At 51.4% G+C, this 24,453-nt stretch overlaps 1 protein-coding gene across 1 annotated transcript in view; it reads right to left on the reverse strand.

The window, feature by feature from the left end:
• LOC119950568 (zinc finger protein 436-like) overlaps positions 1-17,918 on the reverse strand; it is a 30,361-nt gene extending 12,443 nt beyond the window's left edge. The window contains exons 1-7 of the mRNA XM_038773089.1: positions 17,838-17,918; positions 10,661-11,029; positions 8,199-8,461; positions 6,358-6,484; positions 6,172-6,284; positions 1,773-1,909; positions 1,565-1,647 (exon numbers count right to left, since the gene is read on the reverse strand). Of these exons, the coding sequence (XP_038629017.1) occupies positions 1,565-1,647; positions 1,773-1,909; positions 6,172-6,284; positions 6,358-6,484; positions 8,199-8,461; positions 10,661-11,021 (1,084 nt within the window). The 5' untranslated portion in view covers positions 11,022-11,029; positions 17,838-17,918. The remainder of the gene's footprint in view (positions 1-1,564; positions 1,648-1,772; positions 1,910-6,171; positions 6,285-6,357; positions 6,485-8,198; positions 8,462-10,660; positions 11,030-17,837) is intronic.
• Between the last annotated feature and the right edge of the window lie 6,535 nt (positions 17,919-24,453).

Raw genomic sequence — 24,453 nt, forward strand, 5'->3', positions numbered from 1 at the left:
ATGCCGCCAATCATTAGTGGGCTATTCAATCCCAGGGGGAATCGCAATCACACAAATCCTGACCCACGTGGAGTCCTCATGCCTGAAACTTGCAGCAGTGGTCAGGAGCTGTGTCGGCACATTTTATTTCATATCACGCTGATGTTTACAGCACCCACATGTGATACATTGTTCAAAGTCAAGGCTGAAAAAAGGCACACGGCTCTTTAAAATGACAGGCATTCTTTACGTTTACATAACTATATTCTGCTCTGGACTATACTAATGTACCATCTGTAATGTGTGAGGCGACAGGGCAGCTTTTGTTCCTAAACTGATAAATCATGCTGAGCTCCTGTTATTTCCGTATCTTATTGCTCTGCCCGTGGAGAACACTGTGAAGTATTGAAAGAATTCACAGTCTGATAAACAGATGGACAGGCAATGAGGTGGACATACAAATCACGTGAATATGGCCCCCAAGCCTCCTCCGCCATTCAATAAGATCATGGCTGAACCGGTTGTAACTTCAATTCCACATTTCAATCTATCCAGTGATAACCTTTCACTGCCTCGATTAGCAAAAATCTATCCAGCTCTTCCTTAAAAATATTCAAAGTTTCTGCTTCCACTGCCTGTTGAGGAAGAATCAATCATAGAATTTACAGTGCAGGAGGAGGCCATTCGGCCCATCGAGTCGGCACCGGCCCTTGGAAAGGGCACCCTACCCAAGCCCACAACTCCACCCTATCCCCATAACCCAATAACCCCACCCAACCTTTTTGGACACCAAGGGACAATTTATCATAGCCAATCCACCTAGCCTGCACATCTTTGGACTTGTGGGAGGAAACCGGAGGAAAGCCACGCACACACAGGGAGAACGTGCAGATCCGCAGACAGTGACCCAAGTCGAGACTTGATCCTGGGACCCTGGAGCTGTGACGCAACTGTGCTAACCACTGTGCTGCCCCTGGAAGAGAGTTCTAAAGACTCATGACCACCTGGGAGAATATTTCCCCTTATCGGTCTGAAATGGGCGACCCCTTATTTTTAACCTATTTGCGATTCATGCACGAGGACACCCAGATCCCTCGCATTTCAGGGCTCTGTAATCTCTCACCATATAGATAAGCTTTTTTATTCTTTCTGCACAATTTCACAATTTCCCACATTATACTCTATTTGCCAGATCGTTGCCCATTCAATTCACCTATCTATGTCCCTTTGTGGCCTCCTTATGTCCTCTTCACAACTTACGTTCCTACCTACAAACGGAGATCAATTAGGGAGTGATGGTCAATACAGATACCCGGGAGTTAGTTACAGACTGGAATCTAATCGAGGGTTTTGGGTGGTTTATATATAGAATAACAGATACCCGGGAATGAGTTACAGACTGGAATCTAATCGAGGGGTTTGGGGTGGTTTATATATAGAATAACAGATACTTGGGAGTGAGTTACAGACTGGAATCTAATCGAGGGGTTTGGGATAGTTTATATAGAGAATAACAGATACCCGGGAGTGAGTTACAGACTGGAACCTAATCGAGGGGTTCGGGAGAACCCTGTGATGCACTCACCCGACTGGAAGAAGGATTTCTGGCAGTGGCTGCATTGGAATGGACGATCTTTGGTGTGAAATCTCTTGTGAACCACCAGATCACTGAAAGTATGGAACAAAACGTGAATCTCAAACCAGTGAATTGTACCAGAGTTGGCAGAGAGAGATAGCTGGTGGCTGGGTGAGGCCTCTCCCAGTCGAACAGTAACTTCAAATTGTCGCCATACCTGGCTCTGAGGAAACCCTTGCCACACACGTCGCACTTGTGGGGCTGTGTGCCTGTGTGAATCTGAACATGTCTCCTCAGGTCACAGTGCTGGATGAAGTGGCGTTCACAGTGCGGGCACTTATACCTGGTATCTTCCTGTAACAGGGAAAAGGGGGGAGGAGAGGAAAGAGTATTAGCAGTGGCCGCATCAGGATATCTAACAATCCACAAGCAAAGAACCTTCGGTTAACTTCAATCCCTTGCACTAAGGAAACACAAAACGGCAGGTAGTATTTCCACAATCTTCAATCGCTACCTTGACCGATTAAAAACCATCAGAATATACACAGCGGCGGGATTAAGGTGAAGCTTTCCGTGTTGATCATCAATGTGTGGACTCACACTTGCTACAAGAACCGACCCACACCCTGCAGTCACTCTGACTAGGAGCAGGATCTCCGATCAAATCTCCCTTTCCCAGGACCATCTCAGCTGTGGCTGGGTTGGGAGCCACTCTCACTCCCGGGTCAGTCGGTCAAGTGATAAAGTCCAGGGACTCAAAACACAAAACTCCAGGCTGATATTTGCAGTGCGTGCTGAGGGGGTGTTGCACAGTCAGAGATGGGCTTGTCTATCGGAAGGTTGGCTTAAAGGATTTCATGGCATGAACTGAAACAGAGTTTCCCCTGGTGTCTTCGCCAATGCCTGACAGTGTTTACAAACATTTTCACAATGACCACAATAGTTGTCGAGCACTTTATGTTACAATCTCAGTGGGAATTACTACCTGGGAGCAGGCCTTATAGATCCTAACTATTATTTTTTGCTTAGAAGTGTGGAGGGCGGTTACTGAACGGAGTCAAAGAGTCCTCTGATTAACTTTTAACAAAAGAATAAAACATTTATTAAACAACGTAAACTCTATTACATTACTCCTTCACCCACAACAATACCTTTACTGATACATATAGATTCCCAAGGATAACACAAGTTCCAAAATCTACTTTATACTCTCATATTCACAGTAAGTGCACGGTCCAGTAAACCAACAGGCGACCTGTGGTCAGACACACCACACCCTCAAACTAAGTGACTGATGCCACCCAAATAGATGCTGTGATTTCTCATCGATTCCACCGATGTGAGCAAACTGGTCTGACTGGAACTCTGTCTTTTAACTTGGTTTCCTATATCTACTCTCGAAGAACCCGTCTTGGAATGTCCTCCCAGACTACGATTTCATTTGGCCATCTTCAACAAGGATCCACTCCCAGGGTTTCAGACTCTCCTTCTGATGTTCCTCTCCCCTGGAGCAACACGTGTATTCAAGCTCTCGGGTATTGAGCTGTGCCAACAGAACACCCACTGCTTCACAGTTCCATAATGAGGGGTTACAGACCTCTGGCTGTCTCCGTGGACCTCTCGCTTCTCACAGGCCTATTTTGCTCAAAGTTTGCTTCCTGCAGCTTTCTCATTTTAAACTTGGGAAGTCTTCCTCTGCTCCTCACTCTCAACTTCACTAAACAGGACCTGCTCCATAATCCTGTTCTTGTTCCTGGACGTAGCTGTCACCTTGGGACCTTCCTGTCCCAATCCCTAGTTTTGGAATGTTGTCCTTTAGTTCGGGACTTGCTATCTGTCCCTTTTACTATTCTGCCTGTTCTCCAACTGAACTAAAACTCCTTTTTCCCTGTCTCTTTGGGTTCCCCTCTCTGGACCCCCAATTGCACTGTCTTTTTCTACCTTGTGTTTGTTTTAACTTTGCTTCAAGAGTTGTAAAACTTCATTAAAAATGTAGGCGTACAAACAGCACCCTGGACAAAGTGATCTGCTTGATTGGCACTCCAACCACCTTCATTATCCACTCCATCCACCAGCGATGTACAGTGGCTGAAGTTGCACCATCTACAAGTTTCACTGCAAGAATTCACCAAGGCACCTTTGACAGCACCTCCCAAATCTGTGACCTCAGGCAGCACGGTGGCGCAGTCGTTAGCACTGCTGCCTCACGGCGCCGAGGTCACAGGTTCGATCCCGGCTCTGGGTCACTGTCCGTGTGGAGTTAGCACATTCTCCCCGTGTTTGTGTGGGTTTCGCCCCCACAACCCAAAGATGTGCAGGGTAGGTGGATTGGCCACGCTAAATTGCCCCTTAATTGGAAAATAATTAATTGGGTACTCTAAATTTTTTTTTTTTAAACCTCGACCTCTGCTACCCTAGAAGGACAAGGGTTGCCGATACCTGGGAATCTCCCCTTCAAACCAGTCACCATCCTGACTGGGAAATATTTTTTAAAATTTTTTTTTTAATAAATTTAGATTACCCAATTATTTTTTTCCAATTAAGGGGCAATTTAGCGTGGCCAATCAACCTACTCTGCACATTTTTGGGTTGTGGGGGCGAAACCCACGCAGACACGGGGAGAATGTGCAAACTCCACACAGACAGTGACCCAGAGCCGGGATCGAACCTGGGACCTCAGCGCTGTGAGGCGGTTGTGCTAACCACTTGGCCACCGTGCTGCCCTTGACTGGGAAATATATCGCCGTTCCTTCACTGTCACTGGGTCAAAATCCTGGAACTCCCTCCCTAACAGCACAGTGGGTGTACCTACACCACAGGGACTGCAGCGGTTCAAGAAGGCAGCTCACCACCACCTTCTCAAGGGCAATTAGCGATGGGCAATAAATGCTGGAACAGCCAGTGATGCCCACATGCTGTGAAATAATGAAATGAAGGACCCAGTCCTCACCCTGAGAAGCAGAAATTGCAGAATTATCATCCCTATTAAAATCTCTGTCCTCATTCAGAAAACAAAATTTTCACTTCAACTTTTTTTAACCGGCGTTCTTTACTGAAAGATTTTACACCTTTCTGGGCCTCAGGATGTAACACAGCACCTTATACAGAACTCAGATTCCCTTCTTTCAAATCGGGCCATGGGATCTTTTCTAGGACCTTGGCTGAATTCTCCCTTGCTAACCCACTGTGAAGCCAACCGTACACCTTCATCACTGTCCTGCCTGCAATCAGCCAACATCACACAATCTAGGAGTATAGCTGGGACTTTGCAGGTCTGTGGGGCCCAGTTACTTTTCCTTGATTCACTCACCAGCAGGGAAACATAGGAAAATAGAACATAGGTGCAGGATTAGACCATTCAGCCCTTCCAGTCTGCACCACCATTCAATATGATCATGGCTGATGATGCAAATTCAGTATCCCACTCCCGCTTTCTCTCCATACCCCTTGATCACCTTTAGTCCCGAGGGCCACGTCCAGCTCCCTCTTGAATATATCCAACGAACTGAGCGGCATGGTAGCACAGTGGTTAGCACAGTTGGTTCACAGCTCCAGGGTCCCAGGTTCGATTCCCGGCTTGGGTCACTGTCTGTGTGGAGTCTGCACGTTCTCCCTGTGTGTGCGTGGGTTTCCTCCCACAGTCCAAAGATGTGCAGGTTAGGTGGATTGGCCATGATAAATTGCCCCTTAGTGTCCAAAATTGCCCTTAGTGTTGGGTGGGGTTACTGGGTTGTGGGGATAGGGTGGAGGTGTGAGCTTTTGTCGGGTGCTCTTTCCAAGAGCCGGTGCAGACTCAACGGGCCGAATGGCCTCCTTCTGCACTGTAAATTCTATGTACCGGCCTCAACAGCTTTCTGTGGGAGAGAATTCCAAGAGTTCACAACTCTCTGAGAGAAGAAGTTCTTCCTTAAGGTTGAGGGAGCTAGGGCTTTTCTTAATAGAGGTGTATAAGATGATGAGGGGGATAGATAGAGTGGACGTTCAGAGACTATTTCCTCGGGTGGATGTAGCTGTTACAAGGGGGCATAACTATAGGGTTCAGGGTGGGAGATATAGGAGGGATGTCCGAGGTAGGAGAGTGGTTAGGGTGTGGAATGGACTGCCTGCTGTGATAGTGGAGTCGGACACTTTAGGAACTTTCAAGCGGTTATTGGATGGGCACATGCAGCACACCAGAATGACAGGGAGTGGGATAGCTTGATCTTGGTTTCGGACAATGCTCGGCACAACATCGAGGGCCGAAGGGCCTGTTCTGTGCTGTACTGTTCTATGTTCAGCTCAGTCCTGAATGGCTTTCCCCTTATTCTGAGGCTGTGACCCCTAGTTCTGGATGTCCCCAACATCGGGAACATTCTTCCCGCATCTAGCCTGTCCAGTCCCATCAGGATTTTCTATGTTTCTATGAGATCCCGTCTCATTCTTCTCGCTTCAAGACCAGTGTTCATTGTCTATCCACAGCCGGTGGTGTTGAGCCCCCATCTTGAATGTGAGTGAGTGACTGGCTGGGCCACTGTAGCAACAAAGGCTGGGGGGGAGGGGGGGGGGGGCACGGTACTGTTATGGAGCAGGAAGTAGGTATTCTGGAGGAGATGTACAATAAAATCCATTCTACTTACTTTGGTGTTAACCATATGTATCTTCTTATGTCTGACATAGTTGCCACGGCGATTAAAGGTCAAACTGCAGAGGTAGCACTTGTATAATTTCTCTTCTGTTTCCACCTCTGGAGCTGCGTAAAGAAACACGTTTCAGAACTATTCATTTCACGGGTAACGGCAGTGACGGTGACACGGAACAGTTACCTTCTTGACTCGCCGATGGCTCTTCTTGGCCTGTTTCCTGGGTTACGGTGAAGACCAAAGACCCAGCCGAGATCACAGCGTCAGACGCAGCCAAGGTGAACTTCCGAGGACCCGTTTGGAGCAACACCTGGGAGGTGAAAGGTCACAGGCCCAACATAAATTAACACTTGCGATTGGAAATTGACATTTTTGTTGGGTGCTCAGAACGTTGGAATGTTACTTCCCGAGCTTGAGCCAGCACATCCCAATTAAGGCAAAGCTTAGAAACAAACCAAAATCTCCCTCTGCACTGTCCCCATCAAACACTCCCAGGACAGGTACAGCACGGGGTTAGATACAGAGTAAAGCTCCCTCTACACTGTCCCCATCAAACACTCCCAAGACAGGTACAGCACGGGGTTAGATACAGAGTAAAGCTCCCTCTACACTGTCCCCATCAAACACTCCCAGGACAGGTACAGCACAGGGTTAGATACAGAGTAAAGCTCCCTCTACACTGTCCCCATCAAACACTCCCTGGACAGGTACAGCATGGGGTTAGATACAGAGTAAAGCTCCCTCTGCACTGTCCCCATCAAACACGCCCAGGACAGGTACAGCACTGGGTTAGATACAGAGTAAAGCTCCCTCTGCACTGTCCCCATCAAACACTCCCAGGACAGGTACAGCACTGGGTTAGATACAGAGTAAAGCTCCCTCTACACTGTCCCCATCAAACACTCCCAGGACAGGTACAGCACGGGGTTAGATAGAGAGTAAAGCTCCCTCTACACTGTCCCCATCAAACACTCTCAGGACAGGTACATCACGGGGTTAGATACAGAGTAAAGCTCCATCTACACTGTCCCCATCAAACACTCCCAGGACAGGTACAGCACGGGGTTAGATACAGAGTAAAGCTCCCTCTACACTGTCCCCATCAAACACTCCCAGGACAGGTACAGCACGGGGTTAGATAGAGAGTAAAGCTCCCTCTACACTGTCCCCATCAAACATTCCCAGGACAGGTACAGCACGGGGTTAGATAGAGAGTAAAGCTCCCTCTACACTGTCCCCATCAGACATTCCCAGGACAGGTACAGCACGGGGTTAGATACAGAGTAAAGCTCCCTCTACACTGTCCCCATCAAACACTCCCTGGACAGGTACAGCACGGGGTTAGATACAGAGTAAAGCTCCCTCTACACTGTCCCCATCAAACACTCCCAGGACAGGTACAGCACGGGGTTAGATTCAGAGTAAACCTCCCTCTACACCAGGGGTGGGCAAACTACGGCCCGCGGGCCGCATGCGGCCCGCCAAAGGTATTTTTGCGGCCCGCCAAGTCATTAAAAAAAAAAAAAAAAAAAAATTTTTATTTTTAAAATTTTTTATTTTTTTTTAAGGTTAATGGAGGCGGGCTGTTGGGTTACTTACTGGTATAGGGTGGATACATTGACTTGAGTAGGGTGATCATTGCTCGGCACAACGTCGAGGGCCGAAGGGCCGGTTCTGTGCTGTACTGTTCTATGTTCTATATGAGGCGCCCAGAATCATAACCGGGTGAAGTAATTATTTTACTTAATATACTATGCGGCCCTTTGTGAATTGTGAATTTTTGAATGTGGCCCTTGCACGGAAAAGTTTGCCCACCCCTGCTCTACACTGTGTCCGCCCAAGATTCTATTGTTTTGTCTGATTATGTCTCTGTGATAATTAATTAGAATGTTTTCACTATTAAACACACTATATAAAATCAAGTTGCAGTCCCAGTGCCTCAATATCAGGACGGTCTTGCCGACCGGGCAGCATATTACTTTTCCAAGTCACAATTCTCCCGCCACCCCGCGTGCCCACAGTACCTGGGTTGGGTGTAGGAGTTCGGTGATGGTAGCGAGGTCCTTTCCGTACATCTTGATGCCATTGGCTAGCTCCAGTATCACCTCCTGGGGCATCTGAAGCTCCAGGCTGTCCTGGGGAACCGTGGACAGGACCAAGGCATGTCGCTCGCTCCTCTCAGCCAAGGGGTCAGCCTGCTCCTCGGTTTCTACCTCGTGGCTCTCCGTCAGGGAAGGCATCGCAATCTCACTCAGAACCTGCGCCATTTCCAGGAGGTCGGAGTTCTCTGTGAGGAGTGGGTGGAAGATACTTTCCGTCAGTACAACCAGACAGTCCGTCCAAGTGGAAACCACAACGTGAGATCCGAATCAAAAGCTAAGATCCACTGGTTTGGGCAGCCACTGAATGTTGCTGCCTCTCCCAATGTGAAGGATCTCCACAGTGCCAGTTGCAGCCCAGCAGGGGAAACAAGGCTCCAAAACTATTTTTTGAAACCATCGGGAAGGCAAAGATTTTATCATTGCATCTACACTTCCCGGAAGTACATTCCCTCAGCCTTGAAGAGGGCTGAGGAAGTGCAAAAAACAAAGAAAAGTCTTGCAATCATACAGCACTTTTCACAACCTCTGGTCCTCCCGAGGCCAGCCGACTGGGTCCTTGCCCAAGTGCAGACAATTTGTGCGATAGCCAATTTGTGCACAGCAAGCTCCATGAACAGCCATCTGACAACGACCGGATCTTTTGTTTCTATTGATCGAGGTTTGAAATATTGTCCAGGTCATCGAGATGGACTCTCCGCTGTTCCACCTGAAAATGGTGCCATGGGATCTTTCACACTCAACTGAGGGGCAGAGGGGCCTCGTTTTAACGTTTCATCAAAAAGAGGTTTCATCCAACCTCTGTCAGTGCTGCACCCGGCCTGGGTACTGTGCTTCCGTGTCTGGAGTAGGGCCTTGAACCCACAACCCTGAGTAGCAGGAATAAGAGTTCTACCCTCTGGTATTCACAACCCTGAGAGGCAGGAATAAGAGTTCTACCCTCTGGTATTCACAACCCTGAGAAGCAGGAATAAGCGTTCTACCCACTGGTATTCACAACCCTGAGAGGCAGGAATAAGCGTTCTACCCTCTGGTATTCACAACCCTGAGTAGCAGGAATAAGAGTTCTACCCTCTGGTATTCACAACCCTGAGAAGCAGGAATAAGAGTTCTACCCTCTGGTATTCACAACCCTGAGGAGCAGGAATAAGAGTTCTACCCTCTGGTATTCACAACCCTGAGTAGCAGGAATAAGAGTTCTACCCTCTGGTATTTGTTGGAATTAGCACAGGGACCTCAGAGATGTGGGTGAATCGAGAAGTTAGGATTGCTCCCATTCAAACTCAGAGAGTTCAGGAGAGATTTAAGCGAGGTGCTCCGAATTATGGGGGGGTTCTAGACATAGAACAGTACAGCACAGAACAGGCCCTTCGGCCCTCGATGTTGTGCCGAGCAATGATCACCCTACTCAAACCCACGTATCCACCCTATTCCCGTAACCCAACAACCCCCCGTTAACCTTACTTTTTAGGACACTACGGGCAATTTTAGCATGGCCAATCCACCTAACCCACACATCTCTGGACTGTGGGAGGAAACCGGAGCACCCGGAGGAAACCCACGCACACACGGGGAGGACGTGCAGACTCCGCACAGACAGTGACCCAAGCCGGAATCGAACCTGGGACCCTGGAGCTGTGAAGCATTTACGCTAAACACCATGCTACCGTGCTGCCCATAATGGAGAAGGCACAGAGAAAGCGTTTCCACTGGCAGCAGGGTGGGAACCAGAGGTGCAAGTGTTGAAGATAAGTGGCAACGGTACCAGGGAGGTGATAATTTATGTTTTTACACGCCGAGTTCTGAATTGAAATGCACTGCCTGAAATGGTGGTGGAGGCAAATAAACACTTGAAAAGGAAAATTCAGGGCAGTACGTGGCGCAGTGGTTAGCACTGGGACTGCAGCACTGAGGACCCGGGTTTGAATCCCGGCCCTGGGTCACTGTCCGTGTGGAGTTTGCACATTCTCTCCGTGTCTGCGTGGGTCTTACCCCCACAACCCAAAAGATGTGCGGGTTAGGGGGATTGGCCACGCTCAATTGCCCCTTAATTGGAAAAAGAAATAATTGGGTACTCTAAATTTATTTTAAAAAAGAAAAGGAAAATTCACAGAGCTACGGGAAAAGAGCAGAGGGATTGGGACTTACTGGACATTGATTTCAAAGAGCCAGTAAGGGCCCCCTTCTCGAGTGTTGGTTTCGATGAGATAACAAAATAGGGAAAAGTGCTTTTTTCACATGCAGGCCCCAGATTAAACAACCACAGCGCAGACCAGCACCAAAACTCTCTTCAAAGGATCATGCAGGATGGCAGGAGGCCATTCAGCCCATCTTTGAAAAAGCCACATTCAACTTGGGGTTCAGGACCGATCCTCTAATGCTTTTACCTTTCGCTTGTTCTGAGCTCGGAGCGGCCACAGCAGTCCCGTTAACCGGCTCACTTCCAGAAGCCAAGGCCTCATTTGGGACATCAGCCGTGAGGGGGCAGTCACCAGGTGCAGTCTCCACCTCGGTTGCTGGGTTGCTCACCGTCACCAGGCCATCCGCTGCAGCCTGGCGGTCCTGCGGCTGGGGGGGCGTCTCCGGCTGCACATCCAACGAGCCGGCAACACCGCCACCTTCCTCACCTTGTGTCGTGGCTGGTTCCTGTGTCAGGTTACAGGCTTCAATCTGTCCGTCAGCTTCTGCCATCTCCGTGGTGATGATCAGCTCGCCCATTGCCGCTGACGGACACTCCTCAACCTCCATCTGACCAGCTGTTGGCAGCAATATTGATTCAATCAATGATGGCGTAGGCAAGAAATCGGATCTAACCCTTGCCTACACTTCCGAGAATTCACCTAGACACTAGAGCCCAAAAATATCTCTCTGTTTGATCCAACCCAAATTCCCACAGCTCATGTACACCCTCCCCATCGAATTAATCTCCCCCCACAGCTTGTGTACACTCTCCCCGAACAGACTCTCCCATCCATTTAATTTCCTGACGCAATGTCCTGCAGAAACACCGCCCGATTCCCCCGTGGCAATTGCTTCAGAATATCAAACATTTCCAGTTCTCCATTGTGAAACCTGTTCCTCCACAGACAATATTCCTCTGTGGAATAGTTGACTGCCTCAGCCTAATCTCATAGAATGTACAGTGCAGAAGGAGGCCATTTGGCCCATCAAGTCTGCATCAGCCTTTGGTAAGAGCACCCTGCCTAAGCCCCCACTTCCACCTTATCCCCGTAACCCCACCTAACCTTTTTGGACACTAAGGGCAATTTATCATGACCAATCCACCTAACCTGCACGTCTTTGGACTGTGGGAGGAAACCGGAGCACCCGGAGAAAACACACAGACACGGGGAGAACGTGCAAACTCCACACAGACCGGTCACCTCCAATCCCTTGCCAATAGGATATCTATCCAGCCCCAAATGGGAGTTACTGTACTGACCCACATAAAGACCTCATTATCTTGTTGTAAAAGCCAATAAAACTACTTGCACATAAGAAGTAGGCCGCGTGTTTCCATGGACTTGTCCGGCCATTCAATAAGATCACAGCAGACCTTTGATCTCAACTCTGTTTTCCCACCCTATCCCATATCCTTCGATTTCCTTTGACTATAAGAATGAATCAATCTCAGTCTTCAGTATGCTCAATAACGTTTTAAAAAATTATTTCTCAGGATGTGGGCGTCGTGCTTAGGCCAGCATTTATTGCCCATCCCTAATTGCCCTCGGGAAGGTGGTGGTGAACCACCACCATGATCCGCTGCAGTCCACATGCTGCAGGTACACCCACTGTGCTGTTAGGGAGGGAGTTCCAGGATGTTGACCCAACGACAGTGAAGGGACGGCGATATATTTCCAAGTCAGGGTGGTGAGTGACTTGGAGGGGAACCTCCAGGTGGTGGGGTTCCCAGGTATCTGCTGCTCTGGTCCCAAATCGAGATGGTAGCGGTTACACTGTCTACGGAACCTTGGTGAGTTACTGCAGTGCATCTTATAGATGGTGCACACGGCTGCCACTGTTCTTCGGTGGTGGGTGCAGGGGGTGGATGTTGAAGGTGGTGGATTGGATGCCAATCAAGCTACTTTGTCCTGGATAGTGTTGAGCTTCTTGGGTGTTGTTGGAGCTGCACTCATCCAGGCAAGTGGAGAGTATTCCATCACACTCCTGACTTGTGCCTTGTAGATGGTGGACAGGCTTTGGGGAGTCAGGAGGTGTGAGTTACTCGCCATAGGATCCCCAGCCTCTGACCTGCCCTAGTAGCCACAGTATTTATATGGCTGGGTCCAGTTCAGTTTCTAGTCAATGGTAACCCCCAGGATGTTGATAGTGGGCGAGTCGCTGAGTCAACATCTTGGAACATCCCTCCCTAACAGCACAGTGGGTGTACCTGCACCAGATGGACTGTAGCAGTTCAAGGAAGCAGCTCACCACCTTCTGATGGGCAACGAGGGATGGAATCATAGAAGGATAGAGAAGCCATGGCACAGAGAGAGCAGTCAGCCCAGCGAAAAATAAAAATCTAGCTTCCCATTCCAATCCCACCTTCCAGTCTGTAGCCTTGCAGGTTACAGCACTTCAGGTACAGATCCAGGTACCTCCACTGCTAAACCAAGCAGCGAATTCCAAACACCTACTACACTCTGGATCAACTTCTTATTCATGTCCCCTCAAATCCTTCTACCAATCACCTTAAATATGTGCTCCCTGCCAACTGACCTCTCTGCTAGGGGAAACAGGACATCCCTGTCTCCTTGATCTCGGTCCTTCTAATCTTGTACACTTCAATCGGGTCACCCCTCAGCCTCCTCTGTTCTAAGGAAAACAACCCTAGCCTATCCAACCTTTCCTCACAGCTGCAACGTTCAAACCCTGGCTACATTCTTGTAAATTTCCTCTGCACTCTCTCTCCAGACCATTTATGTTCTTCCTGCAATGTGTTGACCAGATCTGTACACATTTCCACGTTTTATACAGTTCCATCATTTTATACAGTTCCATTATTACATCCCTGCTTGTGTATTCAATCTCTCGCCCAATAAAGAAAAGCATTCCATTGCTTTCTCTACCGCCTTATCCGCCTGTCCTGCCACCTTCAGGGACCTGTAGACATGCAATCCAATTCCACAACTCCTCTCAATATCTTCCCGTTTAGTGAGTATTCCCCTGCTTTGTATGCCCTCCCCAAACGCATTACCCATACTTCTCTGGGTTGGAATTCCATTTGTCATTTCTCCAACCACACAGCCAAACCATCATTCTGGAGTCGACAGCGATCCTCTTCAATGTCAGCTACACGGCCAATTTTTGTGACATCTGCAAATTTCCCAAACAAGCCAGCCATATTTAAGTCCAAATCATTAATATATACAATCAACGGCAAGGGATCCAATAACGAACCCTGTGGGACAACACTGAACCCTGTGGGCCAACACTGAACCCTGTGGGCCAACACTGAACCCTGTGGGCCAACACTGAACCCTGTGGGCCAACACTGAACCCTCTGGGCCAACATTGAACCCTGTGGGACAACACTGAACCCTGTGGGCCAACACTGAACCCTGTGGGCCAACACTGAACCCTGTGGGACAACACTGAACCCTGTGGGACAACACTGAACCATGTGAGACAGCACTGAACCCTCTGGGCGAACACTGAACCCTCTGGGCCAACACTGAACCCTGTGAGACAGCACTGAACCCTGTGAGACAACACTGAACCCTGTGGGCCAACACTGAACCCTGTGGGACAACACTGAACCCTGTGAGGCAGCACTGAACCCTCTGGGCGAACACTGAACCCTGTGGGACAACACTGAACCCTGTGAGACAACACTGAACCCTGTGGGCCAACACTGAACCCTGTGGGCCAACACTGAACCCTGTGGGACAACACTGAACCCTGTGGGCCAACACTGAACCCTGTGGGCCAACACTGAACCCCGTGGGCCAACACTGAACCCCGTGGGCCAACACTGAACCCTGTGAGACAACACTGAACCCTGTGAGACAGCACTGAACCCTGTGGGCCAACACTGAACCCTGTGAGACAGCACTGAACCCTGTGAGACAACACTGAATCCTGTGGGCCAACACTGAACCCTGTGGGCCAACACTGAAAACATCAATCAACTATTTTCCTTTGTTACCTGTCGCTGAGCCAGTGTTGGACCCCCCTCGCCACATTCCCCTATAGCCAATGGGCTTTTACTTTTCTTTTTCTTTTTTTTTTATAAATTTAGATTACCCAATTATTTTTTCCAATTAAGGGGCAATTTAGCTTGGCCAATCCACCTACTCTGCACATTTTTGGGTTGTGGGGGCGAAACCCACGCAGACATGGGGAGAATGTGCAAACTCCACACGGACAGTGACCCGGAGCCGAGATCGAACCTGGGTCCTCAGCGCCATGAGGCGGTTGTGCTAACCACTAGGCCACCGTGCTGCCCCGGCTTTTACTTTTCTGATCAGTCTGTCATGTGTCTGTCATTGTTAAATACCTCACTGAAATTCATGTGGACAATATCCACTACACTACCCTCATCGATCCTCCTTGTTACTTCCTCAAAACATTCTTATTGAGAACCCTGCCCACATCTGAATCAACCCACAAGTTACCATGTACATCTCTGACAGGCCCTGCCCTTTTCCTTACTCGTTCTCTTAATGTACCAGGAAACCATTGTTGGATTTTCTTTGATCTTTACCTGCCAATATTTTTTCATATCCTCTCTTTGCTTTCCTAATTACCTTTTTACTTGGCCCTGTACTTTCTATATGCCTTTCGGCTGGGCAACAAATGCTAGCAGCATTGTCCACACCCCAGGGAAGAGTAAAAATATTACAATTGCTCAGATCAGTGGCACTCTGAGACCAGGATGACCAGCCAACCCGGATTTTCCATGATTGTCCTGAAATTTGGTTTCTCATCCCGTATCCCTGCGTGGGCTTGCTGACATGTCATTTGTCCCAGATGCGCCTGGGCAGCGACAGAGGTGAGTGCCCGAGCACTGTTTATGTCTCTGTTGGCAACGTCCAGTGTCTACACTGCAGCCACTCTGCTGGGGGGAGGGCGGAGGGGGGTTCTGGCACCAGGGGAGTGGGGCGCGGGGCCGGCAGTGGCAGCCTTCAGGCTCAACTCCGGAGGTGATCCAGTTGGATCCAACAGATCAGGACATTAAGATCCAATGGGGAGGGATGGATGTGGGCAGGCCCAAAGACTGAGGGGGGGTCCAGCCAGGCCTGAGAGTGAGGAGGATCCAGACGGAGCCCACGGAGGCAGTGGGGAAGGGGTGACTGGGGTTTATGAACGAGCGGGATTGAGGGGAAAGCATAGTGAGTGGGACTTTTGATATGCCTGTGCAAAGAGAGGAGTTAGGTAGAGTGTATGTGTGTTGTGGAGAGCAATATGGAGATATTGGAAGTGTCGCGGAGATCCAGGAAGCGACTATAATAGGATTTTATCTGTGGACATGGGCTAGTCTATTAACTGAGTAACTCATTCGGGCCTCATCAATACTATGCACATTAATCCCTTGAAGCTCCCCCCAGTCCCGAATCTCCCACTTATTACCCCCCTCCCTCCCCCGGGAAGTGTCACCTATTATTTTTCGCCCAGAGTTGGTCAACCTGCCTTCTCCGGAGATGGGCGGGGGGGCTGGGGGAAAGGAGAGCTACACTTTCCGTATTATTTTTTTTTAAGTTTAAGGTACCCAATTCCTTTTTTCCAATTAAGGGACAATTTAACGTGGCCAATCCACCTAGCCTGCACATCTTTGGGTTATGAGGGCGAAACCACGCAGACACAAGGAGAATGTGCAAACTCCACACGGATAGTTACCCAGGGCCGGGATCGAACCTGGGACCTTGGCGCCATGAGGCTGCAGCTAACCCACTGCACCACCGTGCTGCCCTCACTTTCCCTATTCTGAAACCTGTAAGAAGAACGTAATGTTGGGCAGCACGGTGGCAGAGGGAGAGGGTGTATCTGGTGCAGGGGGAGAGGGTGTATCTGGTGCAGGGGGAGAGGGTGTATCTGGTGCAGGGGGAGAGGGTGTATCTGGTGCAGGGGGAGAGGGTGTATCTGGTGCAGGGGGAGAGGTTGTATCTGGTGCAGGGGGAGAGGTTGTATCTGGTGCAGGGGGAGAGGGTGTATCTGGTGCAGAGGAGAGGGTGTATCTGGTGCAGGGGGAGAGGGTGTATCTGGTGCAGGGGGAGAGGTTGTATCTGGTGCAGGGGGAGAGGTTGTATCTGGTGCAGGGGGAGAGGTTGTATCTGGTGCAGGGGGAGAGGTTTCTGGTGCAGAGGGAGAGGTTGTATCTGGTGCAGGGGGAGAGGTTTCTGGTGCAGAGGGAGAGGTTTCTGGTGCAGAGGGAGAGGTTTCTGGTGCAGGGGGAGAGGTTGTATCTGGTGCAGGGGGAGAGGTTGTATCTGGTGCAGGAGGAGAGGTTGTATCTGGTGCAGGAGGAGAGGTTGTATCTGGTGCAGAAGGAGAAGGTGTATCTGGTGCAGGAGGAGAGGTTGTATCTGGTGCAGGGGGAGAGGTTGTATCTGGTGCAGGAGGAGAGGTTGTATCTGGTGCAGGAGGAGAGGTTGTATCTGGTGCAGGGGGAGAGGTTGTATCTGGTGCAGAGGGAGAGGGTGTATCTGGTGCAGGGGGAGAGGTTTCTGGTGCAGAGGGAGAGGTTTCTGGTGCAGGGGGAGAGGTTGTATCTGGTGCAGGGGGAGAGGGTGTATCTGGTGCGGGGGAGAGGGTGTATCTGGTGCAGGGGGAGAGGTTGTATCTGGTGCAGGGGGAGAGGGTGTATCTGGTGCAGGGGGAGAGGTTGTATCTGGTGCAGGGGGAGAGGTTGTATCTGGTGCAGGGGGAGAGGTTGTATCTGGTGCAGAAGGAGAGGTTGTATCTGGTGCAGAGGGAGAGGTTGTATCTGGTGCAGGAGGAGAGGTTGTATCTGGTGCAGGAGGAGAGGTTGTATCTGGTGCAGGGGGAGAGGTTGTATCTGGTGCAGAGGGAGAGGGTGTATCTGGTGCTGGGGGAGAGGGTGTATCTGGTGCAGGGGGAGAGGGTGTATCTGGTGCAGGGGGAGAGGTTGTATCTGGTGCAGGGGGAGAGGTTGTATCTGGTGCAGGGGGAGAGGGTGGATCTGGTGCAGGGGGAGAGGGTGTATCTGGTGCAGGGGGAGAGGGTGTATCTGGTGCAGGGGGAGAGGTTGTATCTGGTGGAGAGGGTGTATCTGGTGCAGGGGGAGAGGGTGTATCTGGTGCAGGGGGAGAGGTTGTATCTGGTGGAGAGGGTGTATCTGGTGCAGGGGGAGAGGGTGTATCTGGTGCAGGGGGAGAGGGTGTATCTGGTGCAGGGGGAGAGGTTTGAACTCAGTCTCCTGCCCACCCCAGACCCAGGAAGTTGTTGCCACTCTGAACAATGGGCACATCCCCTCCCCCCTCCCCCCTCCCTGGGTATTATCAGTGTTGTTGTTTTTTTGCTGTGGGCTGGAGCATTCCCTCTCTGTAAAGTTTAGTTCCTGTTATGTGGAAAGTTTAGTTTGAAGTTGCTGGTTTGGCCCACCCTGTGAAAGGCGATTCCGCGAAGAGCAGCCAGCAGCATCCGCGAAGCTCAGGGCGCCGCCATCTTCGGGAACGACGAGAGGCCAGCGCGGGGGCAAGAGCGGCGGCGGCGGTCACAGCGCCCCCTGTCCGCCCGGAGGACCAAACTGCAGCTGGTGCTGTGGGAACACTGTAACCTCTCTACTTGCACAGAGCCACTGGACACAGCAGGGTCCCCCCCTGGACACAGCAGGGTCCCCCCTGGACACAGCAGGGTCCCCCCTGGCGTTGACACATTATTTGCACTGCATTGCTGGATTTTGCATTATAGACTTGAGAATCCCCGCAGTGCATTCGGCCCATCGAGTCTGCACCCTACCCAGGCCCACTCCCCCGCCCTATCCCAGCAACCCCGCCCAACCTACACATTTCCCTGAACAAGACAGTACAATTTAGCCTGGCCAATCCACCTAACCCGCACATCGTTGGACTGTGGGAGGAAACCGCAGCACCCGGAGGAAACCCACGCAAACAGGGGGAGAAGGTGCAGACTCCGCACAGACAGTGACCCGAGGTTGGAATTGAACCCGGGTCCCTGGCGCAGTGAAGCAGCAGTGCCACCCACTGTGCCACCCATTCAGCTACCATTTGGCCCATCAAGTCTACACTGAAAAGAGCATCCTACCCGATGCATTTCCCCAACCCTACCCCCGTAGCCCCGTCTAACATGCACATCTTTGGACGTTAAGGGGCAATTCAGCATGGCCAATCTGCATAACCTGCACACATTTGGGCATTGCTTATGTCCAACATTTTCTGTTGCTGTAGTATATTATGCACAAAGCAGCTGAATGGCCACCAGTACAACAACAACAACACTGACTTGCATTTATTTTAGGGTTGACCAGTCTGGAACACATCAAAAAGTCACAGGAAGGTGGGACTCCCTGATGGGTGACCAACAGCACGGGATGGACAGTTCAAGATGTTATTTGATGACATCTCCTGGAATATGTCCAGCCAGAAGTGGCGACTCCTATGCCGTAGATCTTTTAAAATTCATCATCGGCGATGGAGCCATCAGCACCAAAACAGTATTGACAACTTATTTTGGGGGGGAAGGGGAGGGATCTGTCCTCTGATCGGGGTGAGCTCTGCTATCCCCCTGCTTCCCCTGCAGTGGGGCTGAGCTTCTGATGAGCAAACTGAGGAGTGGCTACATCTGGTGGGCCACGCCCATCCTGTTGGTGGGTCAGCTGGGGTCTGAGGGTTTCCAGAGGGGCAGCCTAATGGGTGCCCACATACCAGAGGGTCTCTGGGGATATATAGGTCACAGTGAACAATCAACAGTGAAAAACCAGGGGTCTATGTCATGGGAGTATCCCTTTAAGAAATGTTTTTGTCGACTTCCGGTGGCGGCGATGACGTAGGAAGCCGCACATTTGGGAGCTCCCGTTTCAAACGGACTTTTCGGCTCTTTTTAGAGCCCAAAACGGAATTTTTTCGACGTTTCCCGGTGGAAGAAAGTATGCTGATCGACTTTCTCTGCATTTCATGACTCGAACTCGGAGTGGAAAGGGGGAAAAAACGGCAGCAGCTCACCAGAAGAAATGTGGGAAGGATCCAAAAATGGCGGCCGGCGGAGCACCAGAGGAGTGGAAGCAGTGGGCCCAGGAGCAGCAAGCTGCTCTCCTGCGCTGTTTTGCCGATTTCAAGACTGAGGTACTGAGCTCTCTGCAGGAAACGAACAGAAGGCTCTCGGAGATTCAGACGACCCAGGGTGCTGCCATCCAGGCATTGCAGGAGCAGGCCACTGAACGAAAGGAGGAGGCCGTGGTCCTCGTGAGTAAGGTGGAGGGACACGAGGCACTCCACAAGAAGTGGCAGGACCGCTTCGAGGAGCTTGATCACCGCATGAGGCGGAAAAGTCTGCGGATCCTGGGCCTTGCGGAGGGGCTGGAGGGGTCGGACCTGACAACCTACGTGGCCATGATGCTGAACTCGCTAGTGGGGGCAGGATCTTTCCATCTGCCCCTGGAGCTGGAGGGAGCACACAGAGTACTGGCCAGGAGGCCAAAGGAGAATGAACCCCCGCGTGCGGTGCTGGTGAGGTTCCACCGGTTCAGTGATCGGGAGTGTGTGCTGCGCTGGCCAAGAAGGTGAAGAGCAGCAACTGGGAGAATGGGGTAGTACGGATCTCCCAGGATTAGAGTGCGGAGGTGGCTAAGCGGCGGTCCGGGTTTAATCGGACGAAAGAGGTGCTTTACAAGAAAAAGATAAAGTTCGGAATGTTGCAGCCTGCGCGCCTGTGGGTAACTTATTTGGAGCGGCACCATTATTTTGATTCCCCGGAGGAGGCGTGGGCCTTCGTGCGGACGGAGAAACTGGATTCGAACTAGGGGTTGGGGGTTGCGGGGTCGGTTGTAATACTTTATTGCTGGTTTCTGTTGTTGCTGTGTTCTCTTTTTCTGTACTTTTGTAATTTTGATATGGTTATTTATTGGGGTGTTGTTCTGTTTTTTGTTGTGGGGCATTGTTTGGGCTGTGTATCTTGCGGGGAGGGTTGGGGGGGGTTTGTTGTATTCTATGTCGGGTTGGGGGTATGGAGTGGGGCTGGTATTTGGGAGCTGCGTCAGAAGGGTGTGGTGGGGCAGGGCGAAAGTGCGGGCTTTCCTCTGGTTTCCCGCACTGGGGGCTGGAGACGATGATGGGGGGGGGGGGGGGGGGGGGGGGGGGGTGGCCGTAACTGGTTCTTCCCTGCGCTGGAGCGGTGCCTGGAGGAGTGACAGGATGGGGGATGATCCCACTTTGGGAGGGGTCGGGTTATTGGCGGGAGTTTCCGGGGTCAGCAGAAGTTAGCTGACCCACGGAAGTACAATGGAGGACGGTTCGCGGCTGGGAGGGTTCCTAGCCTGGGGGGGAAGGGAGGGGGGGAAAGGGGAATACCGGGTTGCTGCTGGCAGGGTCAGGAAGGAGCTGGTGTGGGCCGGGGGGACAGAGGTGAGGTGTTGTCGCTGTGGGGACTGGGTCGGGCGGGGCGTGCTGGCCTGGGGCGGACAGTCAACGGGCTATGGCTAGTCGACGGGGGAGGGGGGCGGGACGCCCTCTCATCCAATTGGTCACCTGGAATGTGAGAGGACTGAATGGGCCGGTGAAGCGGTCGAGGGTACTTGTTCATCTGAGGGGGCTAAAGGCAGATGTGACAATGCTTCAGGAGACCCACCTGAAGGTGGCGGACCAGGTCCGCCTGAGGAAGGGGTGGGTGGGGCAGGTTTTCCACTCTGGGTTGGATGTGAAGAACCGGGGAGTGGCGATTCTGGTGGGGAAAAATGTGTCGTTTGAGGCATCTGAGGTGGTGGCGGATAAGGGGGGTAGGTATGTTATGGTTAGGGGCAGGCTACAAGGAGAGACGGTGGTACTTGTTAGTGGAATTTTATAATTGGGACAATGCGGGCTTTATGAGGCGTATGCTGGGACGGGTCCCGGATCTAGAGGCGGGAGGTCTGATTATGGGGGGGGGGGGGACTTCAATACGGTGTTGGATCCTTCACTGGATCGGTCCAGCTCTAGGACGGGTAGGAGGCCGGTGGCGGCCAAGGTACTGAGAGGGTTTATGGACCAGATGGGAGGGGTGGATCCATGGAGGTTTGTGACGCCGAGGGCACGCGAGTACTCTTTCTTCTCCCACGTACATTGGATTGGATTGGATTGGATTTGTTTATTGTCACGTGTACCGAGGTACAGTGAAAAGTATTTTTCTGCAAGCAGCTCAACAGATCATTCAGTACATTGGAAGAAAGGGAATTGAACAGAATTCAAGAAGTACATGAGAATACATAATAGGGCTACACAATATATACAATGTAACTACATAAGCATTGGCATCGGATGAAGCAGACAGGGTGTAGTATTAATGAGGACAGTCCATAAAAGGGTCGTTTAGGAGTCTGGTGACAGTGGGGAAGAAGCTGTTTTTGAGTCTGTTCGTCCGTGTTCTCAGACTTCTGAATCTCCTGCCCGATGGAAGAAGTTGGAAAAGTGAGTAAGCCGGGTGGGAGGGATCCTTGATTATGCTGCCTGCTTTCCCCCGGCAGCGGGAGGTGTAGATGGAATCGATGGATGGGAGGCAGGTTCGTGTGATGGACTGGGCGGTATTCACGACTCTCTGAAGTTCCTTGCGGTCCTGGGCCGAGCAGTTGCCATACCAGGCTGTGATGCAGCCCGAGAGGATGCTCTCTATAGTGCATCTGTAAAAGTTGGTAAGGGTTAATGTGGACATGCCAAATTTCCTTAGTTTCCTGAGGAAGTAAAGGCGCTGTTGTGCTTTCTTGGTGATAGCGTCGACATGAGTGGACCAGGATAGATTTTTGGTGATGTGCACCCCTAGGAATTTGAAGCTGCTCACCATCTCTACCTCAGCTCCGTTGATGCTGACAGGGGTGTGTACAGTACTATGCTTCCTGAAGTCGATGACCAGCTCTTTAGTTTTGCTGGCATTAAGGGAGAGATTGTTGTCATTGCACCACTCCACTAGGTTCTCTATCTCCCTCCTGTATTCAGACTCGTCGTTGTTCGAGATCCGGCCCACTATGGTCGTATCGTCAGCAAACTTGTAGATGGAGTTGGAACCAAGTTTTGCCATGCAGTCGTGTGTGTACAGGGAGTAGAGTAGGGGGCTAAGTACGCAGCCTTGCGGGGCACCGGTGTTGAGGACTATTGTGGAGGAGGTGTTGGTGTTCATTCTTACTGACTGTGGTCTGTTGGTCAGAAAGTCAAGGATCCAGTTGCAGAGTGGAGAGCCAAGTCCTAAGTCCAAGTCCTAATAGACCCATAGGGTCTATTCTCGGATAGACTTCTTCGTGGTGAGTAGGGGACTGATTCCGAGAGTGGAGGAGGCCGGGTATTCGGACATTGCAATCTCCGACCACGCTCCACATTGGATAGAGTTGGAGATGGGGAGGTGCGGGACCAGCGCCCGTTGTGGCGGTTGGATGTGGGGTTGTTGGCGGAGGAGGAGGTGTGCAGGAGGGTCCGGGCAAGGATTGAGGGGTACCTCGAGGTGAATGATACGGGGGAGGTCCAGGTGGGGATGGTCTGGGAAGCCCTGAAGGCAGTGATTCGTGGGGAGCTGATATCCATCCGGGCACACAGGGAGAGGAGCGAGAGGAGTGAGAGGGATAGACTGGTGGGAAAGATGCTGGAGGTAGACAGGAGGTACGCAGAGGCACCAGAGGAGGGATTGTTGGGGGAGAGGCGCAGCCTACAGGCTAAATTTGATTTGCTGACCACTAGAAAGGCGGAGGCACAGTGGAGGAAGGCACAAGGGGCAGTGTATGAACATGGTGAAAAGGCGAGTAGGATGCTGGCTCATCAGCTCCGCAAGCGGGATGCGGCTAAGGAAATTGCTGGAGTGAGAGACAAGAGTGGGAATGTGGTGCGGAAGGGGGTAGAGGTGAATGAGGTCTTCAAGGACTTTTACGGGGAACTGTGCCGGTCGGAGCCAACGGGGGAGAGGAGGGGAATGGAGAGGTTCCTTGACAGGCTTTTTTTTCCCGAAGGTGCAGGAGGAGCAGGTGGAGGGGTTGGGTGCGCTGATTGATCTGGAGGAGCTAGGTAAGGGGATCGGGCAGATGCAGTCAGGGAAGGCGCCAGGGCCGGATGGGTTCCCGGTGGAATTTTATAAAAAGTTTGTGGACCTAGTGGGCCCCTTGCTGGTGCGGACACTTAATGAGGCGTGGGAAGGGGGGACTTTGCCCCCGACGATGTCGCGGGCGCTGATTTAGTTAATCTTAAAGAGGGACAAGGACCCCCAGCAGTGTGGTTCATACAGGCCCATATCTCTCCTCAACGTAGATGCCAAGGTGCTGGCAAAGATCCTGGCCACCAGGATAGAGGACTGTGTGCCAGGGGTTGTACACGAGGACCAGACAGGTTTTGTGAAGAGAAGGCAGCTGAACACGAATGTGCGGAGATTGTTGAATGTCATCATGATGCCGGCGATTAAGGGGGAGGCTGAGATAGTGCTGGCGCTGGATGCGGAGAAGGCCTTCGATAGAGTGGAGTGGGGGTACTTATGGGAGGTGTTGGGGAGGTTTGGATTTGGTGAAGGGTTTATTAGATGGGTGAGGCTGCTATATGAGGCCCCGATGGCGTGTGTGGCCACGAATGGGAGGAGGTCGGAGTACTTCCGGCTTTACCGAGGGACCAGGCAGGGTTGCCCCCTGTCCGCCCTTGTTGTTTGCATTGGCAATCGAGCCATTGGCGATGGCGTTGAGGGATTCAGAGAGGTGGAGAGGTTTGGTGCGAGGTGGGGAGCAACATAAGGTGTCGTTGTATGCCGATGACCTGTTACTGTATGTGGCGGACCCGGTGGGAGGGATGCCGGGGGTGATGGAGTTGCTAGCTGAGTTTGGGACCTTTTCAGGCTATAAACTAAATCTAGGCAAGAGTGAGGTGTTTGTGGTGCACCCTGGGGACCAGGAGGAGGGAATTGGTAGGCTCCCGCTTAGGAGGGCAGGGGAGAGCTTTAGGTACCCGGGGGTGCAGGTGGCCAGGGACTGGGGGACTCTTCACAAGCATAATTTCACCAGTCTTGTGGATCAGATGGAGGAGGAGTTCAAGAGGTGGGACATGCTGCC

Source organism: Scyliorhinus canicula, chromosome 16 (genome assembly GCF_902713615.1).
Source record: "Scyliorhinus canicula chromosome 16, sScyCan1.1, whole genome shotgun sequence".
Lineage (NCBI taxonomy): Eukaryota > Metazoa > Chordata > Chondrichthyes > Carcharhiniformes > Scyliorhinidae > Scyliorhinus > Scyliorhinus canicula.